Source organism: Sceloporus occidentalis, unplaced genomic scaffold (assembly GCF_023333645.1).
Source record: "Sceloporus occidentalis isolate IW3139 unplaced genomic scaffold, rSceOcc1.0.p SCAF_3, whole genome shotgun sequence".
In the NCBI taxonomy this organism is placed as follows: domain Eukaryota; kingdom Metazoa; phylum Chordata; class Lepidosauria; order Squamata; family Phrynosomatidae; genus Sceloporus; species Sceloporus occidentalis.
In genome coordinates, this window is record NW_028316983.1 from 133,427,497 (window position 1) to 133,454,497 (window position 27,001).

The 27,001-nt window shown below is 42.8% G+C and overlaps 2 protein-coding genes across 2 annotated transcripts in view; one reads left to right on the top strand and one right to left on the bottom strand.

Annotated features, from left to right (window-relative positions):
- LOC149316834 (paired box protein Pax-1-like) overlaps positions 1–17,306 on the top strand; it is a 38,531-nt gene extending 21,225 nt beyond the window's left edge. The window contains exons 5-8 of the mRNA XM_089518335.1: positions 3,271–3,416; positions 4,949–5,177; positions 7,660–7,662; positions 17,197–17,306. Of these exons, the coding sequence (XP_089374461.1) occupies positions 3,271–3,416; positions 4,949–5,177; positions 7,660–7,662; positions 17,197–17,306 (488 nt within the window). The remainder of the gene's footprint in view (positions 1–3,270; positions 3,417–4,948; positions 5,178–7,659; positions 7,663–17,196) is intronic.
- The window catches only part of LOC149316829 (thrombomodulin-like), a 902,913-nt gene that overhangs the window by 465,122 nt on the left and 410,790 nt on the right, over positions 1–27,001 (bottom strand). The gene's annotated exons all lie outside the window — the stretch shown is intronic.

The following is a 27,001-nucleotide window of genomic DNA, read 5'->3' on the forward strand; positions in this document are numbered from 1 at the left end:
GAGACCAGGGTTCCAATGCAAACCCATTGCGTGACCTTAGGCAAGGTATGCTCTCTCAGCCTCAGAAGAAAGCAAACAAAGCTCTGAAAAAGGTGGTAGGGTCGCCATAAGTCGGAAATGCCTCCAAGGCACACTACAGCAAAATCAATAATTATGCTAATCTTGTTATCAACCCAAGGCAGGTTTTTGCTTTGTTTCTATTCTAAGCCCCAAAGTCCCGACTCTGTTTCATAAGCGGTGGCTATTCAGAAACTCCTGGCTATTCCTTAAGTATAGTGAGGCGCTCTCAGGGTGACCAGAGGTCCTCACTGCAAAATGGAGGACATTCCAGAAAAAATGGAGGAGATAACCCAATAAAAGCTAAAAACACCCATAGAAATGTAAATGCATGCTCCTTAGTCCTGGTCAATAGTCCTGGTCAAAATGGAGGACATTTGGGAATTCCTCCTGGACAGAAAGTTGGCATGGAGGACGGGTTCTGGAAAAGGAGGACTCATGGTCACCTTGGCCGCTCTAAACTCGGAGAGGGCCTTCCTCTAAGCTTTCTAAACGACCTACCTTCGTTTAGGCAAAAAATGAATTGCTTCTGGATAAATGCACCCCCCTGACCACCCCTGGTCGATATCCTAAGAGCCTCCCGGGCCTTCAGACGAGCTCCTGGGCTTGGATGGGGGGCTCCCCCCCAAAAAAAAAACCCCATATGCCCCCATCGGTCCCTGCTGGCTCCTGGCTGCACCTCAGACTCCGAAGCTGGGAGGCGCCCTGGGAGCAGCCGCGGTTGCAACAACCCGGAGGGCCAGGACTCAGCAGGGCAGAACTCCGGCTCTTGCTGGAGAGAAGGCCCGGACATCTTGAACTTCTTATGGAAAAAATGTGGAAAGTATTTTCGTAGCGATGATAGATTGCCAACCGCAAAGTCTGAGCCCGTAGGAGCTCCCCCTCTTCCCTCTGAAAGGCGGCCGGCGGCGGCGGCCCCAGAAAGTTCATATCGCGATTGCTTTCTGCAGGATCAGATATCTGACCAAGGTTGTTGTTGTTTTTCCCTCCCCCACTTCCTAAAGTATCCCCTCTCCTTCCGGCTAAAAAGACTCAGTTCTTTCCTTCTTGTGGATAGTCTGCAATTGCATTACTCTTAAAGGACTTGGAGATATCCAAGAGATCCACTGCTAGAAGGAGATGGCTCCAAAGTACATGGGTCTCCATATTTTTAGACTCTGGTTTATCTAGTACGGGTTGTTCCTAGGAACAGAATTTCGATTTTTAGTCCCCGTTTCGTTATTTTTAAATTTAATTTAAATTTCCTTCCCCCTCTTTTGTTTTTTTGTTCGTTTGGTGGGAAAGAGCCTATTTCTTCCTGTGCTTCTTAAACCTCATGCAATCGCTGATGTTTGTCTTTCCCTCCTTTTAGTTAGATATCTCATCCTTCGGATGCACATATTATTTTCTTAAAAAATAAAAAGTGTGGGGAAGACATTCACACTCCTTTGTTTCAGATTTTTTCTCTCTCGGTAGCACTTATATGCAATTTACTTATATACAAGCTCACTGCTTGAAGAGGCCTAGCCATGCTCGCTTGCATGTGGCACTTTGTTGTTGTTGTGCTTGTTGTGTGCCTTCAAGTCGTTTCCGACTTATGGCGACCCTAAGGAGACCTTATCACGGAGATTTCATGGCAAGATTTGTTCAGAGGAGGTTTGCCTTTGCCTTACCCTGAGGCTGAGAGCATGTGACTTGGCCAAGGTCACCCAGTGGGTTTCACGGCCGAGAGTTGAACCCTGGTCTCCAGAGATGAACTATAAACCCTTTGCTTTCTCTCCCAAAAAAGCTTGGATCCAAGAGGAGGCAATCGGATTTGGCTGACACTGGTCCTTCGCACTGCATTCCTTTCTCCCTCAATTTGATATGAAGCTTCCCCTTGGCAAGGAAGGGCCTTCTAAATGAAATGGGAGGGAGTCCCGCAAAACTGGCCCGTTTAAACGAAACAGGCACCGGAATGGAAGAATATGTTTCAAATGAAATCTTGGCAAAAGCTGTTTGCAATTTAAGACCTCGCCCTATACATACATGAGAGCCAGAGCTGTGTAGTGGTTTGAGTGTTGGGTCTAGGACTCCCACTCAGCCATGAGAACCCACAGGGTGACCCTTGGGCAAGTCACACTCTCTCAGCCTCAGAAGAAGGCAGGGGCGAACCCCCTCTGAATTAAACTTGCAAATGACGGGGTCGCTTTAGGGCCGCCTTAAGTCGGAAACGACTTGAAGGCGCACAAAAGCATGTACAGAAACAGTGTGTGTGTGTATGTGTGTGTGTTAGAGAACAATATGTGTATATACAATAAATATAGTATATAGTGTGCTCTACAAGGGCTCCCACACACCCCTTGGTTCAGTATACCTAAAGCGCAGATCCGATCCAATGTACAATTGGGCTGTAAAGCACCCGTGATTCCCGCCCCCAGCAGGGTGACCAGATGTCCTCACTGCAAAGGAGGACAAGGCACCACAAAATGTAGGACATTCAAGAAAAATGTAGGACATGACAAAATATAACTAATAGAGATGCAAATGCATGCTTCTTAGTCATGCTCAAAAGGGAGCACATTTGGAATTCCTCCTGGACAGAAGGCTGAAATGAAGGACGTGAAAAGGAGGACGTCTGGTCAGCCTGCCCGGGCGGGTCTTCCGAGCCTCTTTGCTCCCCACCTTTCGGGCATTTCTTGTTGCAATGTCTGCCACCCAAACAGAGTCTGGAGCGGAGATGCTGGAGAGGCCGCGTATCACAAATAAACCCATTTTGTATTGATTTGTGTGGGTTTTTCGGGCTCTGTGGCCATGTTCTAGAAGAGTTTATTCCTGACATTTCGCCAGCATCTGTGGCTGGCATCTTTTTCTGAAGAAAAAGATGCTTTGATTATTCGCCTTCCTTTTCTTGCAGTGATGGGGGGGGGGGGGGTGGAAGGAAGAAAAACCCGTCCCAAACAAATCTTTTTCCGTCTTAGCTGGGCAGCAATGGAGAATAGTCCCTGTAGTAGTGTTTTCCCTTTGCTTTCCCCGGCTTCTGTTGGAGTCTGTATGGTCTCCCTCCCTCCCTCCATCAGCCTCTGCCCTGAGGTCCCTTGAAGCCCCCAGGTGGCTCTTGCGTTGCAAGGCTGGCAAAGTGGGCACACGCTGCACTCCAGGCCGGGGCTGCAATGTCTGAGACCGCTTTTTGACCGGGAAAAATCTACTCTCGGGGGGCTGCTTATGCTCTTCCCTCTCTCTTTCTCATCCCAGGAACTCTAGCCGGGCCCGATGGCTCTGCCTACCCTCCCAAATTAGAAGACTGGCCGAGTGTCAACAGGACCACCTTCTCGGCTGCAGGGCAAGGCGTCAACGCGCTTGAGAAGTCGGCCTCGGAAGCAGACATTAAATACCCCCAGGTAAGACCGGTGAGTGCGAGGAAAGCAGGGCTGGATCGGGATGGGATGGTGGAAGTCCAAAGGCTCCTGCCAAGGATCGGGGTGGCCAGGGGGAGGAGAGACGAAGAACTTTTGGGATATGTTTTATGGGGAAGACCTCACCAGGCTTAGCCGACCGTGGGAAAATATTCCCGTCTCCATAGTCGATGTTGCATGGCAAGGCATTCCTGGGGGGAAAGAGAGAAAAAGCCACTAGCAAGTCTGTTTTTTTTTTAAATAAAATAAAATAAATCCAGCGCTTCATTCAGAGAAATGGAGCGGTGGTGGTCTTGATGATGGAGGACTGTCTGCTCTTTTGAACTGTGATCGTTCCGCCAATACTTTGCTTGGCTCAGGTGTTCGTTTCTTATTCCAAATCCCCGTAGAGCCTTCTCCCCGGCCTCAATACCAAGCTAAACACTCAAGACTCCTAGCTCAGGTCACCCTCGTCCTAGTGCTATCCAGGTTTGGAATTGCCGCATTTGTAATTTTTGCAGCAGCAAGCGTTTTGCAAATGTCGGTTTTAAAACTACCCGCGTATAGTTGTTATGCATAGGGTAAATTTCGAAGGTCCGACACTTAATTGAAAAGGCAGCCTCCTGGGCATTTGTGTCTCAGTTCTGAGCATCCTCCTTAACGATTCCCTCGGTATCTTCTTGGAAGACAAACCCAACAAAAGTTACCCGTGTATAGTTATGGATCTAGTATAAATTTTGAAGGACCTACACTTCTATGAACAGGCAGCCCCCTGGGATTTCGCGTCCTGAGTTCTTCTGATCATCCTTCTTCACCTGGCACGATTCCCTTGGTCCTTGCTGGGAAGTAAAACCCATTAAAAGTGCCCGCAGCGCTACTCATCCTACCATATCTCCTTTTGAAGTAATCAAAGATATAGCCACGTCAGTCTGTAGAATCAGTAGAGAGAGAGAGAGAGAGAGAGAGCTTGTAGCACCTTTGAGACTAACTCAAAGAAAGAAATTGGCAGCAGGAGCTTTCCTAGACTTAAGAGGAGAGATCTTGCAGCACCTTTGAGACTCACTGAAGGGAAGAAATTGGCAGCAGGAGCTTTCAGATGCATCTGAGGAACTAGACTGAAGTCTAGGAAAGCTCCTGCTGCCAATTTCTTCCCTTCAGTGAGTCTCAAAGGTGCTACAAGATCTCTCCTCTGAAATAAATTCTGGTAAATTAAACAGGGCTCCCTCCTGTTGAAGTGTGGCTAGGATTTGCGAGCTCAGTGGTCCAAAACACGCTGCCTCGGCTCAATGATAAGGAATTCTGGGCATTTGTGGGATATTGAGCCTTCTCTGTCAGAGGGCTCTGGTGCCCCAATAAACTGCAATTCCCAGGATTCCCTAGCACTGAGCCAGGGCAGTCAAGGCCGTCTCGAATTGGATTATTTTTGCAGTGTGTTTTGGACCACTCAGGCTGCGGGTGGCTGAGCCCAAGCTTTGCTCCGACGCTGCCCTGCCTTCTTCCTATAAGCTAACCGTCTGTCTTTCTTTCTCGGTTGGCAGCCGCCTCCTGGGCTCTCGGCGGTGAGCCCCTTCCTCTCCCCGTGTGCCTACCCCTCCTCAAACCAGGCCGGAGTCTACGCAGGGCCAGGCGGGGGCTACCTGGGTCCGGCCCATCATCCCTGGCAAGCTCAAGGCAGCCCCTTGGCTCACCATCACCATGGGCCCAGCGTGGCACTTCATGGCGGAGAGCTACCTTCCTCCATGGCCTTCAAGCACCCAGCCCGAGAAGGTAAGGAAACGCCAAGGCCAAGAGGGCAGAGTGGGCAACAACCGGTGGGCAATAAGCGCCGCTGAAAAGAGGAAAGTCGGGGCCTCAAGCTTATAGAAGATCTCTCCCTCCCTCCATCCCTAGTCCCCGTACATTTGGGTTCAGAGCTCCTCCTTTTCCATGGTCTACGTTTCAGCCCCCTCTCCAGGAGGAATTTCAAAACGTCCTCCATTTGGTGCAGGACGGATTTACATTTCTATGAGTGATTTTTAGCTTATTCTTTGGTCATATCCTCCTTTTTTATAAGCCCTACATTTTGTGGTGCCCTTTCCCCCCTTTGCAGTCACCCTGTTCAGGCTGTTAGATTGGGGGGCTGGAACCAGGGCCCTTGGCCTTCTCCTGGTGGCCTCCTTTTTTAAACTGGCCAGATTTCCCACCCTTTCCCAACCGAAACAGCTACATAACTCTGGGTCCTCTTTTTGCCAGTCGGATCTGTGGGGTCTGGGGAAGCATCGGGAGCCATATCGGGAGTGGCAGGCTAGCTGGCGACAAGTTGGGAGAACCTGTGCTGCCACCAGCCAGCACTTTCTTGGAAACCAGTTTCTCCGACAATCAGAGCGCATTAATTTGGAGGGAAACCTTCCGGAAGGTTTAGAGAGATGCGTGGAGTTATATCCAAGACACATTGGGCCGGGACTAGGAAATGGCATTGGAATAGTCTCATGCCTGCCGGGCGAGAGATCCCATAGAGAGGCGAAGAAAAGGGCTTTCCTGTCCGTCTCCATCGTACTCGCTCGAGGGAGACCCGCTTTTTAGCCTGGCTGCAACTGCAGACCCGATCCCAGTTTCTTCAGGACTTAAATCATCGAGGGGCTGCTTGCCGGGAAGGAAAAGAAACCCCATCTTGCCAAAATATTGTCTTTTCCCTCCTATCCCCCCTCCCTCCGGCTCTACAAAGGTCTTCCTCCGCCTTTTCTGTAGCTGTCGGTTTTATTTGCCTTCTACTCGGTGGTGCTCGCTGTGTGTGGTCCATTTCGGAGTATTAGGTCGAAGTGGGCGTCATTTAGCGCTGAGCGATAATGAGCAGTGATTGACGACGCTGAAAGGGGGCTTCAAGTAGTGGCAGGTGATATTTGTCTAAAACATCATCATCTTCACCATCATCTTCTTCATCATCATAGTTTTTGGTGGGTTTTTCGGGCTCTGTGGCCATGTTTTAGAAGAGTTTATTCCTGACTTTCGCCAGCATCTGTGGCTGGCATCTTTATGGAAAGCCCTTCCATGCCAGCATCCTCTGAAGATGCCAGCCATAGATTCAGGCGAAACGTCAGGAATAAGCTCTTCTAGAACATGGCCACAGAGCCCGAAAAACCCACCCAAAACTGCTTTCCTTTGGATGGCTCACCCTATTGACTTAAAGGAACAAGGCAGTTCATGTCTTGACACTTAGTAATGTTTCATGAATAAAGCAAGCAGACATGCATTAGAAACCATGCCCCTTCTCACACGCGTGGAATGTATGCAAGTCTTCAAAGTTATTTTTAAGCCGAAATTTAAATATTTTACACAGCCAGCCCAACAAAAATATAAGGGAGCATTTGAAGCACCTTTCACTCTAAAGACAGGTCTTCCTCTCACTTAACGGAGGTGTCACTTAATGGAGAAATCAAGAGAGCGTACTTCCAAATGAAGACCTCTATTGAGTGAAAGTAGCATTTGGATATTTTTTCTTGCAGCCGATGGAACAGAAAATAAATGGGTCAAGGATGCCGCCCAAGCCCCACACAGGAATAAAACAGAGGGAGAAGTGACAGAGATTAATTTGAGTCGAGAAAAATAATAATAATAATTTACTATAGGCAATCGTTTTTGTGGAACCGCTTCAGCATAAATCGCGATGGACACCAGTCAGTTTTCTGGACCAATAAAGAGCAGTATGGCATCACTAGAGGAGGTGTAGTTTTACTCAACCTGCTTCTCTCTCGCCCAACAATTATATGGAATTCTTTAAATAGGTGAATTATAAAGAATACTTTAACCGCCTTTAAAGTAGCCTGTCTTACTTTCCCGACATTATTTTGTTTTTATTTCTTTAAGTACTTTCCTTCAAATTTACGCCTAGTAGGAACTAAAAGCCTTAGGTCCTAAACACACTGCAGAAATAATCCAGTTTGAGACAGCTTTAACTGCCCTGGCTCAATGCTAGGGAACTGTGGGAACTATAGTTTGATGAGGCATTTAGCCTTCTCTGTCTGAGAGCTCTGGTGCCAGAATAAACTACAATTCCCTGGATTGCCTAGCACTGAGCCAGGGCAGTTAAAGCGGTCTCAAACTGGATTATTTCTGTAGTGTGTTTTGGACCTTACTTTCAAGTAGAGGTGGCCAGGAGTGGTCTGAGTTTCTAGTCAGAAGGTCCATTTCATGACCACTGATGCCAAAATTGCTGTTTAATTCGGATGAGATCAATTCCACCTGATTTCGCAGCATATTTATTTGAAATTAGCAGGTTTTGTCAATTACGGCTTTCGCAATGAAACAACAACCGACACAACCGACAACTTTCCCATAGCCGATGCCACCAGTTGTCCATTATCAAACTGCCCATCTTCCAGTTCTTAGCAGAAGTTTATTCCTCCTTCTTCCTCTTTAACCAAGTTACCCATAGGATTAAACACAAATTCTCTTAAAAGATGGTCAATGGCAGGGAGATGGGCGTCAATTCCTCCTTATTATTCATCAATAAAGCAACAAATCCTAAATCCATTGATTTCAGCAGCGTTAATGTAAAAGGTATGTCTAGGATCCTGGCCTGAGACCGAATAATAGTCAGAGAAGGTAGATGCACATAGCAGAAATAATCCAGTTTGAGACCGCTTTAACTGCCCCGGCTCAGTGCTAGGGAATCCAGGGAATTGTAGTTTATTGTGGCACCAGAGCTCTTTGTCAGAGAAGGCTAAATGTCTCACAGAACTACAGTTCCCAGAATCCACTAGCATTGAGCCAGGTTAAAGCTGTCTCAAACTGGATTATTTCTGCAGTGTGTTTGGGACCTAGCTCAAAAGTCGGATTCCACTGTGAAAATCATTCTGCTCATCTTGTTTCTCAATAGACGCTTTTTGAGTTTAAATTCTCGCTTTGTAAGAGGGGGAAAAAGAAGAGAGAGAGAGAGAGAAAGAAAGAAAGAAAGGAGAGGCTGATTTTAACTTCCTTGCAAATGGGTGTTCCTCGTTAGTTCGTAAAAGTCGGCGGTTTCCAAAAAGACCGCACGAAACCTAACCACTAATGCTCCATAAAATACATCGAACTGTAATGGATTTTGAACGGGGAAAATGGCATTTCAAAGGCGTTTTCGGGGATGTAACACAGTTTTGTTTCAGCCTAAAAGGGGAGGTGACGTTAAGGAAGAATGTAACAGGACCTTTGAGACTTTTTTTTGTGTTTGGCATGAATGATCTCCACAAAGACCATGCTTAAATAATCCATTTACCCTCGAAAGTCCCACTAGGTTCTTTACCCGACAGACATATTCCCCCTTTATGTCCTTTTAAAAAATATATTATGCAGTGATGATTTATGGTGGAATCACTGGGATACCTATTTAAAAGGGTTTTAAAAATAAAATCAGCCCTGGAAAAAAATTTGGGAGAAATAAGAACTAAGAAGTGCGTGAAACATAGGTTTTTTGTGGGTTTTTCAGACTCTGTGGCCATTTTCTAGAAGAGTTTATTCCTGACGTTTCTCCAGCATCTGTGGCTGGCCTCTTCAGAGAAGATGAAACACTCTTCAGATACGGAAATCCAACGTAATAAAGTGTGGATGTGTTGCAGAGTTAAATCTTTCAGACTGCTAATGTATGCCAGGCATACATTTATTATTATTATTATTATTATTATTATTATTATTATTATGCTTTATTTATATAGCGCTGTAGATTTGCACAGCGCTACAATCAGTAAAACAGATATTTTAAATAGAATTTTTAAAGGCAGTGTTTTCAAATACCCTACTTTTTTATTTTTAACAAAGGTTAAGGTCAATACAAGTCCCCCCCCCCCCAAAAAAAAAATTTAACTTCAAACCCAGACCGCTTTATTGCTGCAGCGTGGAAGAGCTATGATATCAATGTACTTGGATCTCCCATCCAAGTAGTAACCAGGCCTGACCCTGCTTAGCTCCCAAAACCAAACTGATTTTGCTCCTTTATGGTTTTCTTGACAAGAGTTTCTTTAGGCAAGGGCTCTCTTTTGCCAGTCCCTTCCTTTCAAATACAGCCCCTGATCTCAATGTCTGGTCTCCCATCCAAGTAGTAACCATCTTTTATTTAAAGCAGTAATAAAGCAGACCGTGAAACGGGAAGGGGCTGTTGTTGTTGTTGTTGTTGTTGTTGTTGTGTGCCTTTGAGTCATTTTCAAGTTAGGGCGACCCTAAGTCGACCCTATCATTTGGTTTTCTTGGCAAGGCTCTTCAGAGGGGGTTTGCCATTGCCACCCTCTGAGGCTGAGAGACTGTGACTTGCAGTGGGTTCACTTGGCCAAGCAGGGCTGTCAATCCTGGTCTCCAGAATCCTAGTCCAACACTCAAAGCACTATGCCAGGCTGGCTTCTCAATCAGAAGGCCCAGATCTAACTATAACAGGCTCATTGGAGACTCTGAGCTTCAGACCTATGGGGTGTTTGGCTTTCAAAAGGAGGGGTTCTCATGCACTCTTCAGCCTTTTTGTGTACCAATAGGGGAGGGAGGATATACTAAAGGAAAAGGAGGAATGTGGTCCCTACTCCCCCACAACACCCCACTGCAAATAAATAAATAAATAAATAAATAATCCATGTTTTAACATTGTTAGTTATGAACAGTGGATGCAAGCTCCAGGAAAAGAGATTCTACCTCAATATTAGGAGGAACGTCCTGGCAGTAAGGACTGTTGGACAGTGGAACACATTTCTTTGGAGAGTGGTGGAGCCTCCTTCCTTGGAGCTCTTTAAACAGAGGCTGGATGGCCATCTGTCGGGGATGCTTTGATTGAGATTTCCTGCATGGCAGAATGGGGTTGGACTGGATGGCCCTTTCGGTCTCTTCCAACTCTACAATTCTATGATTCTATGATTCCATGAAGATAAATTGTTGCTGTGGTTGTGTGCCTTTAAGTCATTTCCAACTCAGGGTGATCCTAAGGCAAACCTATTACAGGGTTTTTGTTGTTATATTTTGGCAAGTTTCTTCAGAGAGGGTTTGCCATGACCATCCTCTGAGGCTGAGCGGCTATGCCTTGCCCCAGGTCACCCAGCAAGATTCGAACTCTGTTCCCCAGAGTCAGATAGTCATAGTCCAACTCTCAAACCACTATGGCTGGCTGGACAAATACCACATGAAAAATGCCCTTACATTAGATTATTTTAGTTCTGTTCCTAATTTTGACTTTGTTTTTATGTGTCTCCATGTCTACCATGATTTAGGACTTTCTCCTAGGGTTTTTTGGCAAGCTTTCTTGAGAGAAAGGGCCCATTTACACCACACCATTATAGTGCGATATTCTTCTTGAACTGCCATGGCAACATGCCCTTAAATCCTGAGATTTGTAGTTTAGGGAACCCTAGTGCCTCATCAAACTGCAACTCCTAGGATTCCATACGATGTTGCCATAAAATGCAATATAGTGCTATAATTGTACAGTGTGAATGGGTCCAAAATTTGCCATTGCCTTCCTTTGAGGCTGAGAGAGTGTGACTTACCCAGGGTTACTCAGAGGGTTTCCGTAGTCGAACAGAGATTTGAACTCTGGTCTCCCAGAGTCATAGTCCAATACTTAAACAGATTTGGTCACCATGCTGGCTTCGAGTACAGTATCTCTGGGGACAATGAGAACCACATTGCTGGTTAATTCGACCCATGTTGAAATGTTATTTTTGGTTTGTTTGCTTATTATTTGAAGCATCGTTATCCTGTTCATAGAAAAGGGCTTATTACTGATTCAAAGATCATTAATGATCCAAAGATTATTAATAAGTGTCCCTGACCTCAGGTTTATATTGCAAAGGGCACTTTACAAATGGAAAATGGGCTGTGTCTTTTGGAAGGAAGGAAGAAACTTGGGCACTGGTACAAACAAAACTCTTCTTAAATTCCCTGCTGTTAGAGGGAACTGGAAAGCAAGCTTCTTGCATCTATTTCTTCTCTGGCTGGGATATAGTCTCCCGCTTGCTCTGGTGTCCCACCAGGGAGGTGCAAACTGGGAGTTGGAGCCAAGTTTTCTTTCTGGCAAGGAGGGCAGGTTACTGTACCTCTCCTTCTCTGACCAGTCTATGGAGAGAGGTTGAGGAGATCCTAACACATGATTGTGCTGAAATAAATGGTGCTTCTAATTAAGTGTTAACACACTGAATATCCACTTCTAATGTATGAATGGCACTGAAACAAATGGGAAGCTGCAATAATAGTTTGTTGGTAGTAATAACAGAGAAGCAAACTGGTTCCCAATTAATGGGCCTTACACTGAAATTTATATATTTAGGATCCATGGGGGTACAAACATGATTTAGCACAGATGTATTGAGTGTCAGTGGTTCTTAACATCTTCTGACCATATGCCAGTTTCAAATGCTAAATTTCAGATCTACAGGTATCTGCTTCTCTTTCAACTCTGGTTGCTAAGGTAGGAGATCCAAGTGCAGACTGCAAAATATTGGACCCATTTTAAGAGCACAGTCAGAGGGAAGCTCAGAGGAATCCTATTTGTGTTTGTTGCATCCTCCCAATAACACTTATAAGTAAGCATTTTACAAAATGACACAACCTTCATAAGAACAAGCCCCTACTCCAAGAAGAGTTGCACATTTTAACAAAAACAGTTTTGACAGTACAGGGGGAGAAAACGATGGGAAAGAAAGCAATAAGGTAGCAGTGTTTACAAAGAAGCACAGCAAACACCGCCAGTTGCACCTACTTAAGTTTTCTGTTGATTGGAGTTCAGGACAAACAAAGTTTTAAAGGAAAGGGAACAGGGAGGAAAAGTGTGTTTGGAGAAATGTCTCCAAACCTGCCAGATGAAATCTCACAGTTCTCAGAATAAAATTACAGGGTTTTGCCAAACTGTTCTGTTGTCAAGTAAGGGCTCAAAGAATGAGGACATTTTCCTGTACACGTTCATTTCAAATGAGAGGGGACATTACTCTTGTGATTTAACTTTTGTCCCCAACCACAGGCTCCCTGATTTTTCTGTGTTCATGATATGCTTGGCTTTTTGGGAATGTCAGTGTGGAGTATTCTTTTCTTTGGTCCTGGTCATACTAAAATTTTCAACAGTTCTAAACAGTTACAGCTAAGATGTATGATCTCACAAATCCAATACGTCATAAGAGGTTTCATAGCAACTCAGACTTAGAACCTGTCAGAGAGAGCAAATCACAGGAGTTTATCACATGGGAGGAATTTCTCTTAATTTTGAATGAAAAGAAAGTGGGGCTAGAATGCATTCACGTGAATTTGCTAGTTCAGCGAATTTACGTGCATTCAAATTGTGTCTGAAATGACTTCCCATTGCCCAAAACTGCATGTGGTTGTCTATCATGCAATAACGTTAAACCCCATGATTGCGTTTGGATTGCCATTGGATTATACTTCCAATTTCCCTTGTCTGATACACTCCTATGTCCTTTGGGCTTAGTTGTAAATCCAGTGAGTAGAGGGTCCTTTGAATGCTCCATAAAGGTTCAGAAATGCAGAGCATTGGAATACAGCCTGGAATATAAGGATGATACACTAACAAATTGGGAGTACTGCAATATGTGGATTTAGTCAGTGGGTTCATTTTAATTGGTTTTAACACTGCATGTTTTTATTTATGACTTTCTATACTGAGACTCAGTGGTTTGAGTGTTGGACTCTGGAGATCAGGGTTCGATTACCCACTCTGCCATGGAAACCCAGTGGGTGATCTTGGTCAAGTCACACGCTCTCAGCTTCAGGGGAAGGCAATGGCAAATCTCCTCTGAACAAATCTTGCCAACAAAACTGCATAAGTTTGCCTTAGGGTTACCATAAATCAGAAATGACTTGAAGTCACACAACCATAAACAAAAGATTGTTTTAACATGTACATGTTGCCTCAAGTCCTAATACTGGAAAAGGAGGGATATAAATGCATAATAATAATAAAGTAATAATAATAATAATAATAATAATAATAATTCTCATCTTGTAACTTTTCTGTTTACCCCGAACTCCTCATATCCTTTGTCTTACCAAAGAAAATCCATTAATGGGGGAGAGAAGAAATAGCTACAACAGATTAGTAGCACTGGGAATCATGAGAAAACACTAAAAGCCAACCAACTTCTCCTATCCACCTCCTTATCATTTAGCTTGGTGAAGACCTCTGGAGAATTTGGTCCCTTGCACACTACTTTGTGATACTTGGTTGGTCTGATGAAAATTTTGAGCTGCTTAAATACATCAAATCCTGATTTTGGAAGCTAAGGCCTGTTACAGACGGCCAAAATAATGCTGCTTCGGGTCTCTTTGGAGGTATGCTATTTAAATGATGCATGGGTCCTAAGAGTCCAGAGGTCGCGCCAAAGCCACACTCCATTCCTAAGCACTGGAGTGCAGCTTTGGTGCAGCTTCCGGATTCTTAGGATGCATGCATCATTTAAATAGCATACCTCCAAAGAGACCCGAAGCAGCTTTATTTTGGCAGTCTGTAACAGGCCTAAGACTTGTTAGTACTTGGAAGACTACCAGGGAGTACTAGGTGTGGTAGGCTATATTCAGAGGAAGGCAGTGGGCAAATCTCTTTTGAATAAATGTTACCAAGAAAACCCTATGATAGGATTGCTGTAAGTCACAGTCACTTGCATGCATATAACCACGACAAAAACAAAGGAACTGGTCTAAGATGATATTATCTTTAGTATGCTTTTTTAAAAAAATGCTTTTAGGTTATAAAAGAGAATGGGATAGCTATTCTATAACAGAAAATCCAAAATTGCCCCACAGTAGGCCATTTATTTCCCTTCTTCTGCCTATGGTTTATGTTGCAGACATCCTTACTATATGGTATGTTAGATAAAATATGATCACTGTATATGTATATCTTCAAACTCTCATGTACAGCTGTCAGGGATCTCTGATTGGATGATGGTAATAAGACAGGGGACGTTATCAGACAAGGGTAATTGGAAGTAAAATCTAATTGCAATCCGAATGCAATCATGGGGTTTAATGTTATTGCGTGAGAGGTGATCACAAGGATTTTGGGCAATGGCAAGCTATTTTCGGGTAATGGGAAGTCAGTTCGGACGCAATTTGAATTCATGTAAATTCGGTGAACTAGCAAATTCATGTGAATGCGTTCTGGCCCCACTTTCTTTTCATTCGAAATTTAGAGAAATTCCTCCTGTATGATAAACTATGATAAACTGGAAACAGAATCTGCTTTCTGGGGATGGAATGGAAAGTTCCTCTCCCTGCTTTTGGGGGCATCTGCCTCCCCTGACACTTCATACCATTGCAACAGGGTCCTCAAACCCTCTGCTTTAGGTGGGTAGACAGGCTGCTGTGGTGAGAAGCAAGTGGAGAAGTGAGCTTCCATGGACCCAGCTGCAGATACATAAATGTGAACCTAACCCCATATATGCAAACTGTGTACATTCAGTATTAGCAATAATAACCTCTCACACTACTGTGTTTGCCAAGTGGAACAGTATAACTGGTATATACTTGCAAAGGAGCAGTGTCCAATCCCAGGTCCCTTTCAAGTACTCTTGTGTATTATGCAAACTTGTCTGCCTTTCATTCAAACACTGCCTTTTATATTGATAGATAAACCTTTCCCTAAGTATCTCTTAAACATAGTATGTGAAATAGATCTTCTTACTTACTTGATGTGGTAAACCTATGTTTGGACTGTACTACTTCAGACTGGGGGGGGGCCTTGAGGCTATAACTGAATGCTTCTCCAGATAATAACAAACCAAAACCTTCTCCACAGATATAAACATAGCACAACCAAAGACAAACTATGCTAGAACTACTTCTCCTCACATTAAATTTTCCATGTGTAGGAAAATGCAACAGAAGTGTTTCAGATACTGGTTTGTCATCCCTTTGAGAACTAGACTTGGGTCATGATTAACTGTAGCTGGAGCTGGGATCCTGTTTTTTCTCATAAAAAACCAAATGTGTTTACACAAAGGATATGTTTGCTTCTGTAGGAATTGTTTCTGAGCTTCCATAGGAATTGCCACTGAAATAAAGCACACTGTAGAAATAAAGCAGTTTATACACCACTTTAATTGCCATGATTCTATCATACTGAATCCTGAGAGTTGTAGTTTGGTGAGACACCAGACCGCTCTGACAGACCAACATCAAAATACAAATCCCAGGATTCCACGGGATGGGCCCATGGCAGTTAAAGTGGTTTCAAACTGCTTTATTACTGCAGTGTGGAAGAGCTATGAGTCTTCTGCCTGATTCTAATACTGCAGAAGCAATGCTATTTGACACCCCTTTGACTACCATGACTCCATCCAATGGGATCCTAGGATTTCTAGTTTGTTGTGGCACCAGAGCACTTTGACAGAGAAGGCTATGTCACAAAACTACAAATTGCAGAATTCGATAGCATTGTTGTTGTTGTTTTGCACATTGATGTCATTTCCAACTTATGGTGACCCTAAGGAGAACCTGTCATGGGGTTTTCTTTTGGCAAATTTCCCCAGAAGGAGTTTGCCATTGCCATCACCATCCTCTGAGGCAGTGGTGTCACTAGGGTTAGTGTTACCAGGTGTGGTAGCTACTGGTGTCATCCCCCATTGACCTCCTCCCCCCATTTCACACCATACAGAATCCTTAGTAATACTTTATTGCACTAATGTTGTTTGTAAATCGCAATTCCCATATACCAATGAACATAACGCTAGTAGTTGTGACACAAACAACTGGCAACATTAAAATTACAACACCATACGCACAACTTAAAACCCAATAATGTTAGGAAAGGTGTAGGGAAGCAGAAAGAGAGGAAGGCCACATAGATGGATGGACTTTATTAAGGAGGTCACAGGTATAAATTTGCAGGACCTGAGCAGAGAAGTGGAGCAGAGGGAGTCTTGGAGGTGTCTCATTCACAGGGTCGCCATGGGTCAAGATCGACTCGAGGGTGGAGAACAACAACAAAAGTGAAGATTTGGTTAAAATGTGACTTTCCCAAGAAAATTTAAAAAGAATTTTAAAATGTTAAAAAAATCATTTTTTGAAAAAAAATTGTGTTAACAATTTAAAATTTTGAAATTTTAATTTGTTAAAAAAATCCTGGGGCCTCTCCTTTCGCCTCCCCACTGAGCTTGACCCCACTCCCACCATCCCTTATTTAAAGCCTTTTAAAGGGAAGCAGGTGAATGCCACAACCTGGTTCTGTCAAAAGGTAGGTGTTTGAGGAGCAGTGGGGTCACCTGGTGCGGTCCACACCTCTCTAGTAATGCCCCTGCAGCCTGAGACTGACCAAGTGTGCCTTGCCCAAGGTCATATCGGGGGGTTTCCATGGCCGAGCATGGGATTCGAACCCCGGCTTCCCAGTCAGTGTCCTAGTCCAATGCTGGTCATGAAGATGTGGCAATTAAAGCAGTGCCAAAGTGCCATGTACCATGTTTCCTCAAAAATAAAAGGTACCTATAAAATAAGCCGTAGCAGGATTTCAAAGCATTTGTGCAATATAAGCCATACCCTGGAATAAGACATAGTGATAGGCTATGCAGCGTACCAATCAGAGAGGCTTCTGCAGGCAACTACCAGCCCCAGTGGCTTTTGTGGCCAAAAGTCCAACACCGTCTTCTGGCTGGTGGATCCGGGAAGGGGAGAGACATCCAGCCGTGCTTCCTGCTGAATGAGGTGGAGGCATAAAAATAAGACATTCCCTGAAAATAAGCCATAGTGTGTCTTTTTGAAGAAAAATAAATATAAGACAGTGTTTTATTTTTGGTGAAACACGGTAGATGCGTCGTGGGGATTAGCCATGATGTCTCACATCTCTCTCCCTTTGCAGCTGGGGAGAGGAAGCAAGCCACCACTGCCACCTCCACCGCCGGGACCAAGGCTCCAGCAGACACCCACAGCGGCCTCCACGGACTTTCTGCCCCAGCCTCCTCATCCTAGAAGGGAGAAAGGAAACATTTACTTTGGAGGCTGGGAGAAGGAATCCCTTGCCCAGCCACAGTGGCCAATGTGAGAAGCTGCAGGCGGCCACAGCATAGTCCTCTCTGCACTTTCTTGTGGCACGATCCTGCTTTAAAGGAGTGCGGAAGAATGGGCTTGCCTTTGTCTGACTGGCCTTGTGAGCTAAGAGGGAATAAAAGCACACAGGGCAAAAAGACCAAGCGGGTGGATTTGCTTTTGTGGCTCGACTCGCATGGCATGGATTTACAAATGCTGCTCGTTTATTTGTTTCCGACCAATTTGTTTGCCGTTGCCATCTTCAGAGGCTGAGAGAGTGTGGCCCAGATGGCCGAGGTGGGATTCGAACCTAGGTCTCCCAGTGCCCTAGTCTGACGCTCAACCATTAAACGCCACGCTGGTTCTCTCGGGACCCCAAAACAAACCTTGGCCCAAATGGTGTTGATGTTCCAGTGAGGTGCAAAAAAAATATATCAAAATGTCCAAGGCAACAACAACAGCAACACAGTGACATTTTATGAAAGCATTCTCTCTCAACTCAGTAAAACAACAACAAAACAAACAGACAGAAACATAAGGGTGCCTCCCATCCTCTTTTTATAACTTCTTCCCTAAATGGAGGATTGACCGATATTAAATACTGGGAGGCTGAACCAAAGTGTTCCAGATACAGTTTTTGGGTCAGGGTTATTTAATTGTGGGCCTATGAGTGAAATAGCATTTTCACCTGAGGTAATGAGGAAAAAAGGAACACTAGACCTTTCCTGTCTTTTTTCCCTCAGGCTGATTGAACAGTCTTCACAAAGTGTCAAACTAATCTCATATACTGCTAGTCTCCCTTTGTCAGTACAGACATGCCTTTAATCCCTAATGTAAAAGGGCAAGTCAGTAGCATTTCTCCCCCCTGTTTTTATATTTTTATAACAAGCCAATAAAAGACTGATAAGAATCCCGACTGTGCCATTCCTTTTCTGACCTTTTCTTTTCTTACAGTCAAATCTAGATTGCATTTATTCAGTAGTAAGGCCACGCCATTTCAACAGTTTCCTCATAGCTGAGACAAGAATTTAAGTATTTAAACATTTCAAAAGTATACATTTCACTAATGCAATTTAAAAGTCAACATCTAATCTAAAATATGAACTCAAATAAGTTTGCTACACTGCTAAAGTAGCATTAGCAATTACTGTCGGATATTAAATACAATGCTATTTCAGATGCCATGCATGAAATAGTATACCACCCTGGATCACCTATCAAAACCTCTGAATATCAAATGTTGAAGCCAAATTCAAATACTTTAAAAGAGATGTTGTGCTTTTGGTCAGCGATCCTCTTCAGCTGACTTGTGATCCACTTTTAGCACAAGTGTTCATTTGGAGATCTACTTCTTAATTTAATTTTTACCATATATTTGTATGATGGTCGTGTTGCTGTTTGACCCATTTAGGTCATGCTATAAATTATTGATTCTGTGTGGCAGAAATAATCCAGTTTGACACCACTTTAACAGCTATGGTTCAATGCTATGGAATTCTGGGAATTGTAGTTTGGTGAGACATTTAGCCTTCCCTGTCAGAGAGCTGTAGTGCCATAACATATAATGCCCAGGATTACTTGGCACCAAGCAATGGCAGTTAAAGTGGCATGAGCCTGGATTATTTTTGCAGTGCAGATGCCACCTCAATTGAAAGGTAAAGACTCACAGTTTAGTGACTACTGGTTTAGAAGTAAGATCATAGAAACCTAGGTTCAAGTTCTTGTTCAATCATGATGTGTACTATGTGAGTTTCGGCCTGTCATATTTTTTAAGGCTAATCTACTTTATGGAGTTATTGTGAAGATAAAATTGGTCAAGCCTCTACTTGAGAGTCAATGTACACCTGAAACCCTTTGGGAGCAGGATAAAATAAACATGATCAAAAATATGTGTCACTGGATGGCAAACATTTAGTAAAAAGTCAAAAAGCAGCTTCTAGCTATATTTCTAATATACCTAAGATCTGAATGCATATCCACATTGCAGTGCTCAGCTGAACCATTATGAAATATCTGAATGAATCTTTTATATGAATGTGGACAGAATATCTATGAATGAAGACAGGCTAATCCAGAACCATTAATAGTCACATAAAATTATTTGTCTGTGACCTATGCATATCAAAGTCAAAAAATCAAAGGAAGGTTCAATTAATTTGAACTTGCTATCATTTACATTGGTTAACATCAGGTCCAAAACACACTGCAGAAATAATCCAGCTTGAGACTGCTTTAACTGCCCTGGCTCAGTGCTAGGGAGTCCTGGGAACTGTAGTTTATTGTGGCATCAGAGCTCTTCAACAGAGAAGTCTAAATGTCTCACAAAACTACAGTTCCCAGAATTCCCTAGCATTGAGTGAGGGCAGTTAAAGCGGTCTCAAACTGGATTATTTCTACACTCTGTTTTGGACCATTACAGAGCCCCCTTTTTTGCCTTTTCACAGTGCAATATTATACATTTTTATGATTTGATTTAAATAGAATAAATGGGACTACAAGAAAATGTTGAAGTGTGGAGCTGAAGTGTTCTCATCACTTGCTTCTTTCATGATATTCCATCTCCCTCTAACCACAGGAGACTCAGTATTCTGTGGCCACAGGCACACTCTGTTTCTTTGTTATTTCGGAGGGAAAAGTTCCCTTGAACATGCTGATAATTCTCTCAGTAGCTATGTTCTGGCTACCTAACTCTCACAAGGTAGCACCTATGTTCAGTATTCATATAAATGACAGAACAAGTCCCTTTATTGATGAACACTTGGGATATTTGCAACAGGTTTCTTAAAATTAAAGGTAATACTTTTAGCAGTATAAATTCAGCACAATAGTTCATATACACCCGGTCCTCAAATAATAATCTCCCTGAGCAACCTGAGAGAGTGTACTATCTGTTCACCTTTTAAAAATGCCAGCCCATAGGTTGGCATTCTTTATCAACAGATACAGAATTCTTCCCATTGGTCTACCTTTGGATTCACTTGATGGTTATATATCACAAACAGGAGATACAGATATAACAGGAATGATAACTGATATCTTCCGAATGTTAAGCTAAAACAAAACAGCCTGTGTGACATAAGGATACAGTCATTGATAAATATCTTTCCACACTGCTTTGAATTTACAGTTCCTACAATTGGAGTGAGATTTACTCAAGATGTTTTCACCTTTCATTTCCTTTACATTGATTTTTAGTGCTTCATGAGCTTGTTGTAGAGCTTCCATTCTACTGTTTCCTTGCATGTAGTAAAGAATTCACAGGTACTTGGTTAGGAATATATTCATATATCACACAGCATATAGGTTGGAACATATTATACATGGTATACTTGAGTTTTATACACCAATTTTAACAAAAACAAATGAAAGTAAGGACTAAAGCAAGACTCAATAAAAATAATAAACAGAAGCACTGGGGAAGGAGTATGAAGCCAAACAGAAACAGTAGATAAAATACTGGAATAGATCCTTCCTGTATATGACATGTCTGTACATTTAGTTAAATAACTCCCATCATGAATCCATTCCTGTTCTCTATTTGACAGTCCAGTAGTGATCAGAAAATGAGTGATTTTCAGACACCATTTTAGGTAAGTCGTATGAAGTACTGAGTAAAACTTTGGGATGGAGACTGGGCTGTCAAGTGAAACAAACATTTCTTTTTCCGAACAGATTTTTCCCATGGACAATACAATGCTAATTAGCTCTGTGTGTATTTCCAAGGGTTTTAAATAGATTATTGTGCTGTTTATTAGCCAATCTGGAGTCAATGATGTTTTATCAGCTACTTTAATTTTAACAAGATTAGGTGTATTTCTATTCTGTGATCATTAACAGCTGATAATAGTCTGAGATATGGAGTAGGTCTAATGAGGAAGTGATAAGAGCAGACTTGAAGTGTATGGGGTATTTTAAACATTTCAATAGAGCAGCAAAAATCATAACTGTGGATATAGCCTTTATACAAAGGTGTTTGTAGACTCTTTATAGTAGCAGAATGCTGTCTGGTAAGTAGGATCTTGCCTGCATACCTTCCCATTTGAAGGCATGCCTGTTGCAGCTGACTGGGGCTTGCGCTCAAGGAGTCCTGCTGGATCAGACCAAAGTGTAATTTGTGTTCAAACACTGGACAAATTGTCATGATGACCTATGAGGCGACAGCAATACTATCCATATCTACTGCTAAAAACAATTCATCATAGAAACATACAAAATATTCATATCAAATGTGTAGGAATGATGTAGCAGAGGTCACTTCATCAGCAAAGTCAGAATTTAGGATGTCAGTGGAGCTAAGAAGATTGTTGTTGTTGTGTGCTTTCAAGTCATTTCTGACTCACAGTCGCGGTGGATTGGGGGCAGGCTCACCGGCAGCCGCTTCTCTTTGGTCTGAAAAAGGGGTGTCCTTGGGGTTTCATGCCCCTGGACACCCCCAGCGCTAAAGAGGAGAAAGGGGCGGCCGCTGCCACACCAACAATGTGGAGGCCCAAAAGGAGCTCTGTTTTGGAGCTCCTTTCTGTGCTCTGTCAGGTCACTGTAAATGGCCTGGGGCAGCGTGGAGATGTCATGCATGTGTCGCACCATTTGGACATGGCATGTGTGTGACATCATCATTACACGTGCTGTTTGGATGGTGCCATGTAATGATGGCACCTTGCATATGTACTAGGGTTAGGGCGCGTGCAGTTGGTGCGCACTCACTAACCCTAGTATCGGTGGGAGTATGCTGCTTTATGGCAGTCTGTACCGTGCCATAGTGACCCTAAGGTGGCCCTATTGGGGTTTTCATGGCATAATTTGTTCAGAGGGGGTTAGTCCTTGCTGTCCCCTGAAGCTGAGAGAGTGTGACCAGTGGGTTCCCATGGCCAAGCGGGAATTTGAACCTTGGTCTTCCAGTGTCTTTGTCCAACACTCAGATCACTGTACCATGCATAGCTCCCAGCTATGAAGACAGTGAGGACTTTGTCGTGATGACTTGCTGCAATATATCTTGCTATATTTATTTTCTTGCCTGAAAGCATCATAGAGCTAAAATAGGTGACTTGAAGGAATGTGCACACAGATATACACACACAATATGAGGCTGCAGATGGACCATACATTTTAAGAGACTTAGGTTGCATCCACACTGCAGAAATAATCCAGTCTGACACAACACTAACTGTCATAGCTCTATGTGATGGAATTCAGGGAATTGTAGTTTGTTGTGGTACTAGAGCTCTCTATTGAGAAGGCTAAACATGTCACAAAACTACAGTTCTTAGAATTCCATAGCTTTGAGCTGTGGCAATTAATGTCATGTCAAACTGGATTATTTCCGCAGCACAGATATAGCCTTAAGGAACTTGTTTTGGAGGAACAGTTGGGTATACTGTTGTATCATCTGAATTCAAGCAGTTATTCAAACAGTATAAAACATGTCTGTCCAGAAATAGTAGTGGGATGAATGTACACATACAAACAAATGATGCTTTTCCAATCCATCTTCATGACTGAGCCATGATCATCATGGAAAGGGACTCATCAGCTATGGAAAGAGCAATTCCAAGAAATTGATTTTTGTGGGTTTTTCAGACTATGTTTTTTCTCTGAAGATGCCAGCCACAGATGCTGGCGAAACGTCAGGAAGAAGCTCTTCTAGAACATGGCCACATAGTCCACAAAAAACTATGGATGCCAGCCATGAAAGCCTTTGAATTCCAAGAAACCTTTTGAAATGATTTATTCCTTCACCCATTAAAAAAGAACATATGAAAATAATATCAATGCAAATCTGAGTTAATATTATTCTTTTACATTTTCCCCAAAATGTTGGAATGGAGATTTGCTATGCCCTATAAATATTTCAAAGGTAGTCATGTAAACAGATATTTACAGATTGAAACTATATGTTGCATGTTATCAGGGCTTCCACCTGATGTATGCACATCTCCCAGTAATATCTATTCAGAGATTATATTTGGTGTGATATTACTTCTGTCAAAGTTTCCTTGCTCCCGTGAATGCGATGGACAATTAAGTAGCTAGAGATATGAAGGCCTAGGGGAAAAAACAGAAAAATTTGGAGAATTTAGGAGTAGTTTCATTGGTTACCAAAAAATTAAAAAAATTAAAATGGAAATTAAATGTGTCTGAATTATTGTCTGAATAAACTGTACTTTTACATGATTATTTTATATCAAGAAAGTTATATGTAATACATTTATTATGTAGTGACTTTCAAACTGCAAAGTGTGCTAATATCATTTCCCCACAATGTTTCTGAAAATTTAAGGATCCCCCCCCCCCTCAAAAAATTCCTCTCCCCTGGTTTCAAAATTCCCAGTAATTTTACATCTCTAATAGCAGGTGCAGAGAAGCTTTGACCATGAGGACACTTGGGAAAAGTCCACATTGTTATTTCTTATATTTTATTTAAGCATTATCCACTAGCCTGCTAATGACTAGTTTGGGTCAATCCTGAGCTGAAACATTGTCTCACTTCCATAGGCCCATTTGGGCTGGAGAGGATGTCTTTGGGCTGTGAGAGAAATTCTGCATATATTGAATTACAGAAGACTTACCAAAACAAAGAAAGGGCTGTTTTTGTTTTCCTTCCCACATTTTTGAGTGATATTTGGTTGCAGCCACAAACAACAGCAGCATGCTTTTTCTTGGCAGCCTAACACACTACCATGCCCTGCATAAATCTTCACTTTATGTATAGCTTATCATCTTTCACCCTCAACAATACCTGAAGGCATAATGTAAAATCATTCAAAGTGAGGCATTATTTGGACATGTGTTGGCCTGATGGTGGGGAAAAAGGACCCTTGCTACTTAAAGCTATAGCTGAAAGATGTCATTAAAAATGGTTAAGGTCAAAGTGAGGGCAGAGGAGCACACAGTTACATCAATACTAGTGGCCCTTTGCAAGTTGTCTGGAAGAATTCAAATCATAAAATCTATAACACTTTATACTGCAAACCTAAATCAAAGATGTGTTGCTGGCTGTATGGGATTAGAATTAGGCAGAAACTTTGTCAGCAAGCAGAAAGGTCCTTCAGTCAACAGTTGCACCTATCTGCCAGCTGAACTTTCTTCTGCTAAAATAAGTTCCTTCTTCCAGAGGATCTCAAAAATCTATCGGCAAAACTGGCTTAAGATCGATGTGGTGGTGAAGTGGCAAGATGAGGGAGGAGCGGAGATATTCTAGATCCAAACCTTTTCCAGGCCATGGACACAGGCATGAAGCTGGCACAAAGACCAGGATAACGGTAATCTTAGGTCCAAAACACACTGCAGAAATAATTCAGTTTGAGACTGCTTTAACTGCCCTGGCTCAGTGCTAGGGAATCCTAGGAATGGTAGTTTATTGTGGCATCAGAGCTCTGTGACAGAGGAGGCTAAACAACTCACAAAACTACAGCTCACAGAATTCCCTAGTATGTAGCCACAGCAGTTAAAGCGGTCTCAAAGAGGATTATTTCTGCAGTGTGCTTTGGACCTTTGTTAAATCCTAACATTCCTTAACTTAAAAGTGTTTGGATTCAGCATAGCTTCACCTGGCCTAGTACTGGCTCAATTGTCCCTTGTCCCAAGTGACATCTTGGTCATTTAGCATTTGATTTTTACATCCTTGCATGACTTAAACTCCATGCTTCTTTCGTTTTCAGGAAAGAATTTTAACCCCAGAGGTAAAATTTTACCCCTCGGGGTTAGCAGCCAAGGAGGCTGGGGAAGACTGCTGTGAGGGGTAATTTGATGTTAGGGACAAGAATGGTCCAGAGTTAAAGTGGACATGCTAATATCCTGTGGGACAGATGTTGCTAGTGGTGGTGGAGATTGTTTAGTCATCTGGGGGAAAGGATGAAGCAAATATTGGTGAACTAAAGAAGTTCAAATGTAATGACTGGTGTGTCACAGACAACCAGAAGGGTTGAGAGAGACATATGTTAGATAAAAGGTTCTGTGGGAACTAAGAGTATAAAGAAACATTTATAAAGTCAAGTAGAGGAAACTGTTAAATATTGTAACTACTGAAGCATTTATACACCGTATCAATCTTGAATATCGTCCACTAAGAAAGATACTGTAATCAACCCAGCTTGTAAATAAAATTCTTTTGTTTGTTTCAACATGTTGTTACCTGAAGTTTGTTTAAAAAATATTCAAAACACCTTTTATTATTTAGGACACATCAGATAGTAGGTGTGTAGTTACCAAATAACAATTGGTGCCAAGCTGTGGGATTCTGGTAACCCAGAGGGCTGGCATCTGAAGATAGTTCCAGTATAGGAAACACTAGGGGAGAGATCCAAGTTCGATATGTCTCATCACATATTGGAGGGATATAAAAGACCCATTGCACTGTCATCCGAGAAAAGTAGTTGGGTGAGTGAGTTCACCATGACAAATTGGTGGCAGCAGTGGCACACAGTGAAAGATTTTAAGAGATTTTAGGCAGTGCCATGTTGCCACCTTCACATATTGGTGGCGGGCAGTGAGATAGCTGTCACACATACAAACCATATTTGCTTGCAAGAAATGACTATAACGTTTATTGCTTATAGCTGAAGAGGCTTGGACCAAGCATAGGATCCAGATCTGTCATCAGTCAAACATATGTAAACCAACAGTATAGCAGCTGGACAACACCGGAATTATAGCTATGGGGATGCATAGGGGCAGATGCTACAGTGTGGTTCTTTTGCCACCTGGGGGCTCTGTTGATTCAGTTGCCCTGAAGCTGGGAACAACACTATTTCCTGTGCCCCCATAAGAGGACCCCTCAACCCATTCAGGCCCTGCCTACACCAAACTGAATCCAGGCTCAGTGTAAAACAACCTCAGCTCATGATGAAAGTTACAGCCATTACACATAATTCAGACATCCATTAAATATATATTAAGGGAGGGAGAGTGCGGACAAATTCTCCTGAGTGAACAGATAAGGAGACTGAGGCATCCTGGGTTAAATAATCCAGGGATGGACTGGAGTGAAGCCTATACTGTATCTGGTCTCCTCTGGTCTAGCTCCTTCAACCAACCAAGTGCTGCCTGTCTGGCCAACTTCCCAACACTTCCCAAAACTTTGTGGAAGAAGGAGGCACCGATCCTAGCAGAAAATGGTACCTGACTTGTTCTGATTGTCACCACAAGCTGCAAATGCTGCTCTTAGTAAGTCATGAACTCTATTCATGCTTGGTTGCTTTTGCTGCTTTCTAGCCAGTTTGAAACAATGTAAGGACAGGAGAAACAGGAAAGATCCTTATCAACCTTTCCAGGAACTGTCAAGCAACATGATACTTTGACATGCTCATTTAGGCCATTTAGGCTGGAGTTTTCTTTAGTCTTCACCTGGTGATTTCTTGCATAGGTTCTCAGCTCCATATTTTCAGCAGTGGTGGGATACTACAAGATGGCTCACTAACATTAGTTTCTTCTTTTATTATGTCCACCTCTCTCAGTGTTCCTATATAATGATTGATTACCAAAGTAAGGAAATAGCTGCTGTCTTTAGCTAGAATAATATATGCTTTTGACTCTGTTAAGTAGTGTAACCAATAAGGATCTCTGTAGTCTGTCTAAATAGTATGATGATGTAAATCTGTGGCATTAGGAAAAAAAGACTGGAAGGAAAAAGACCATGGGGCAGT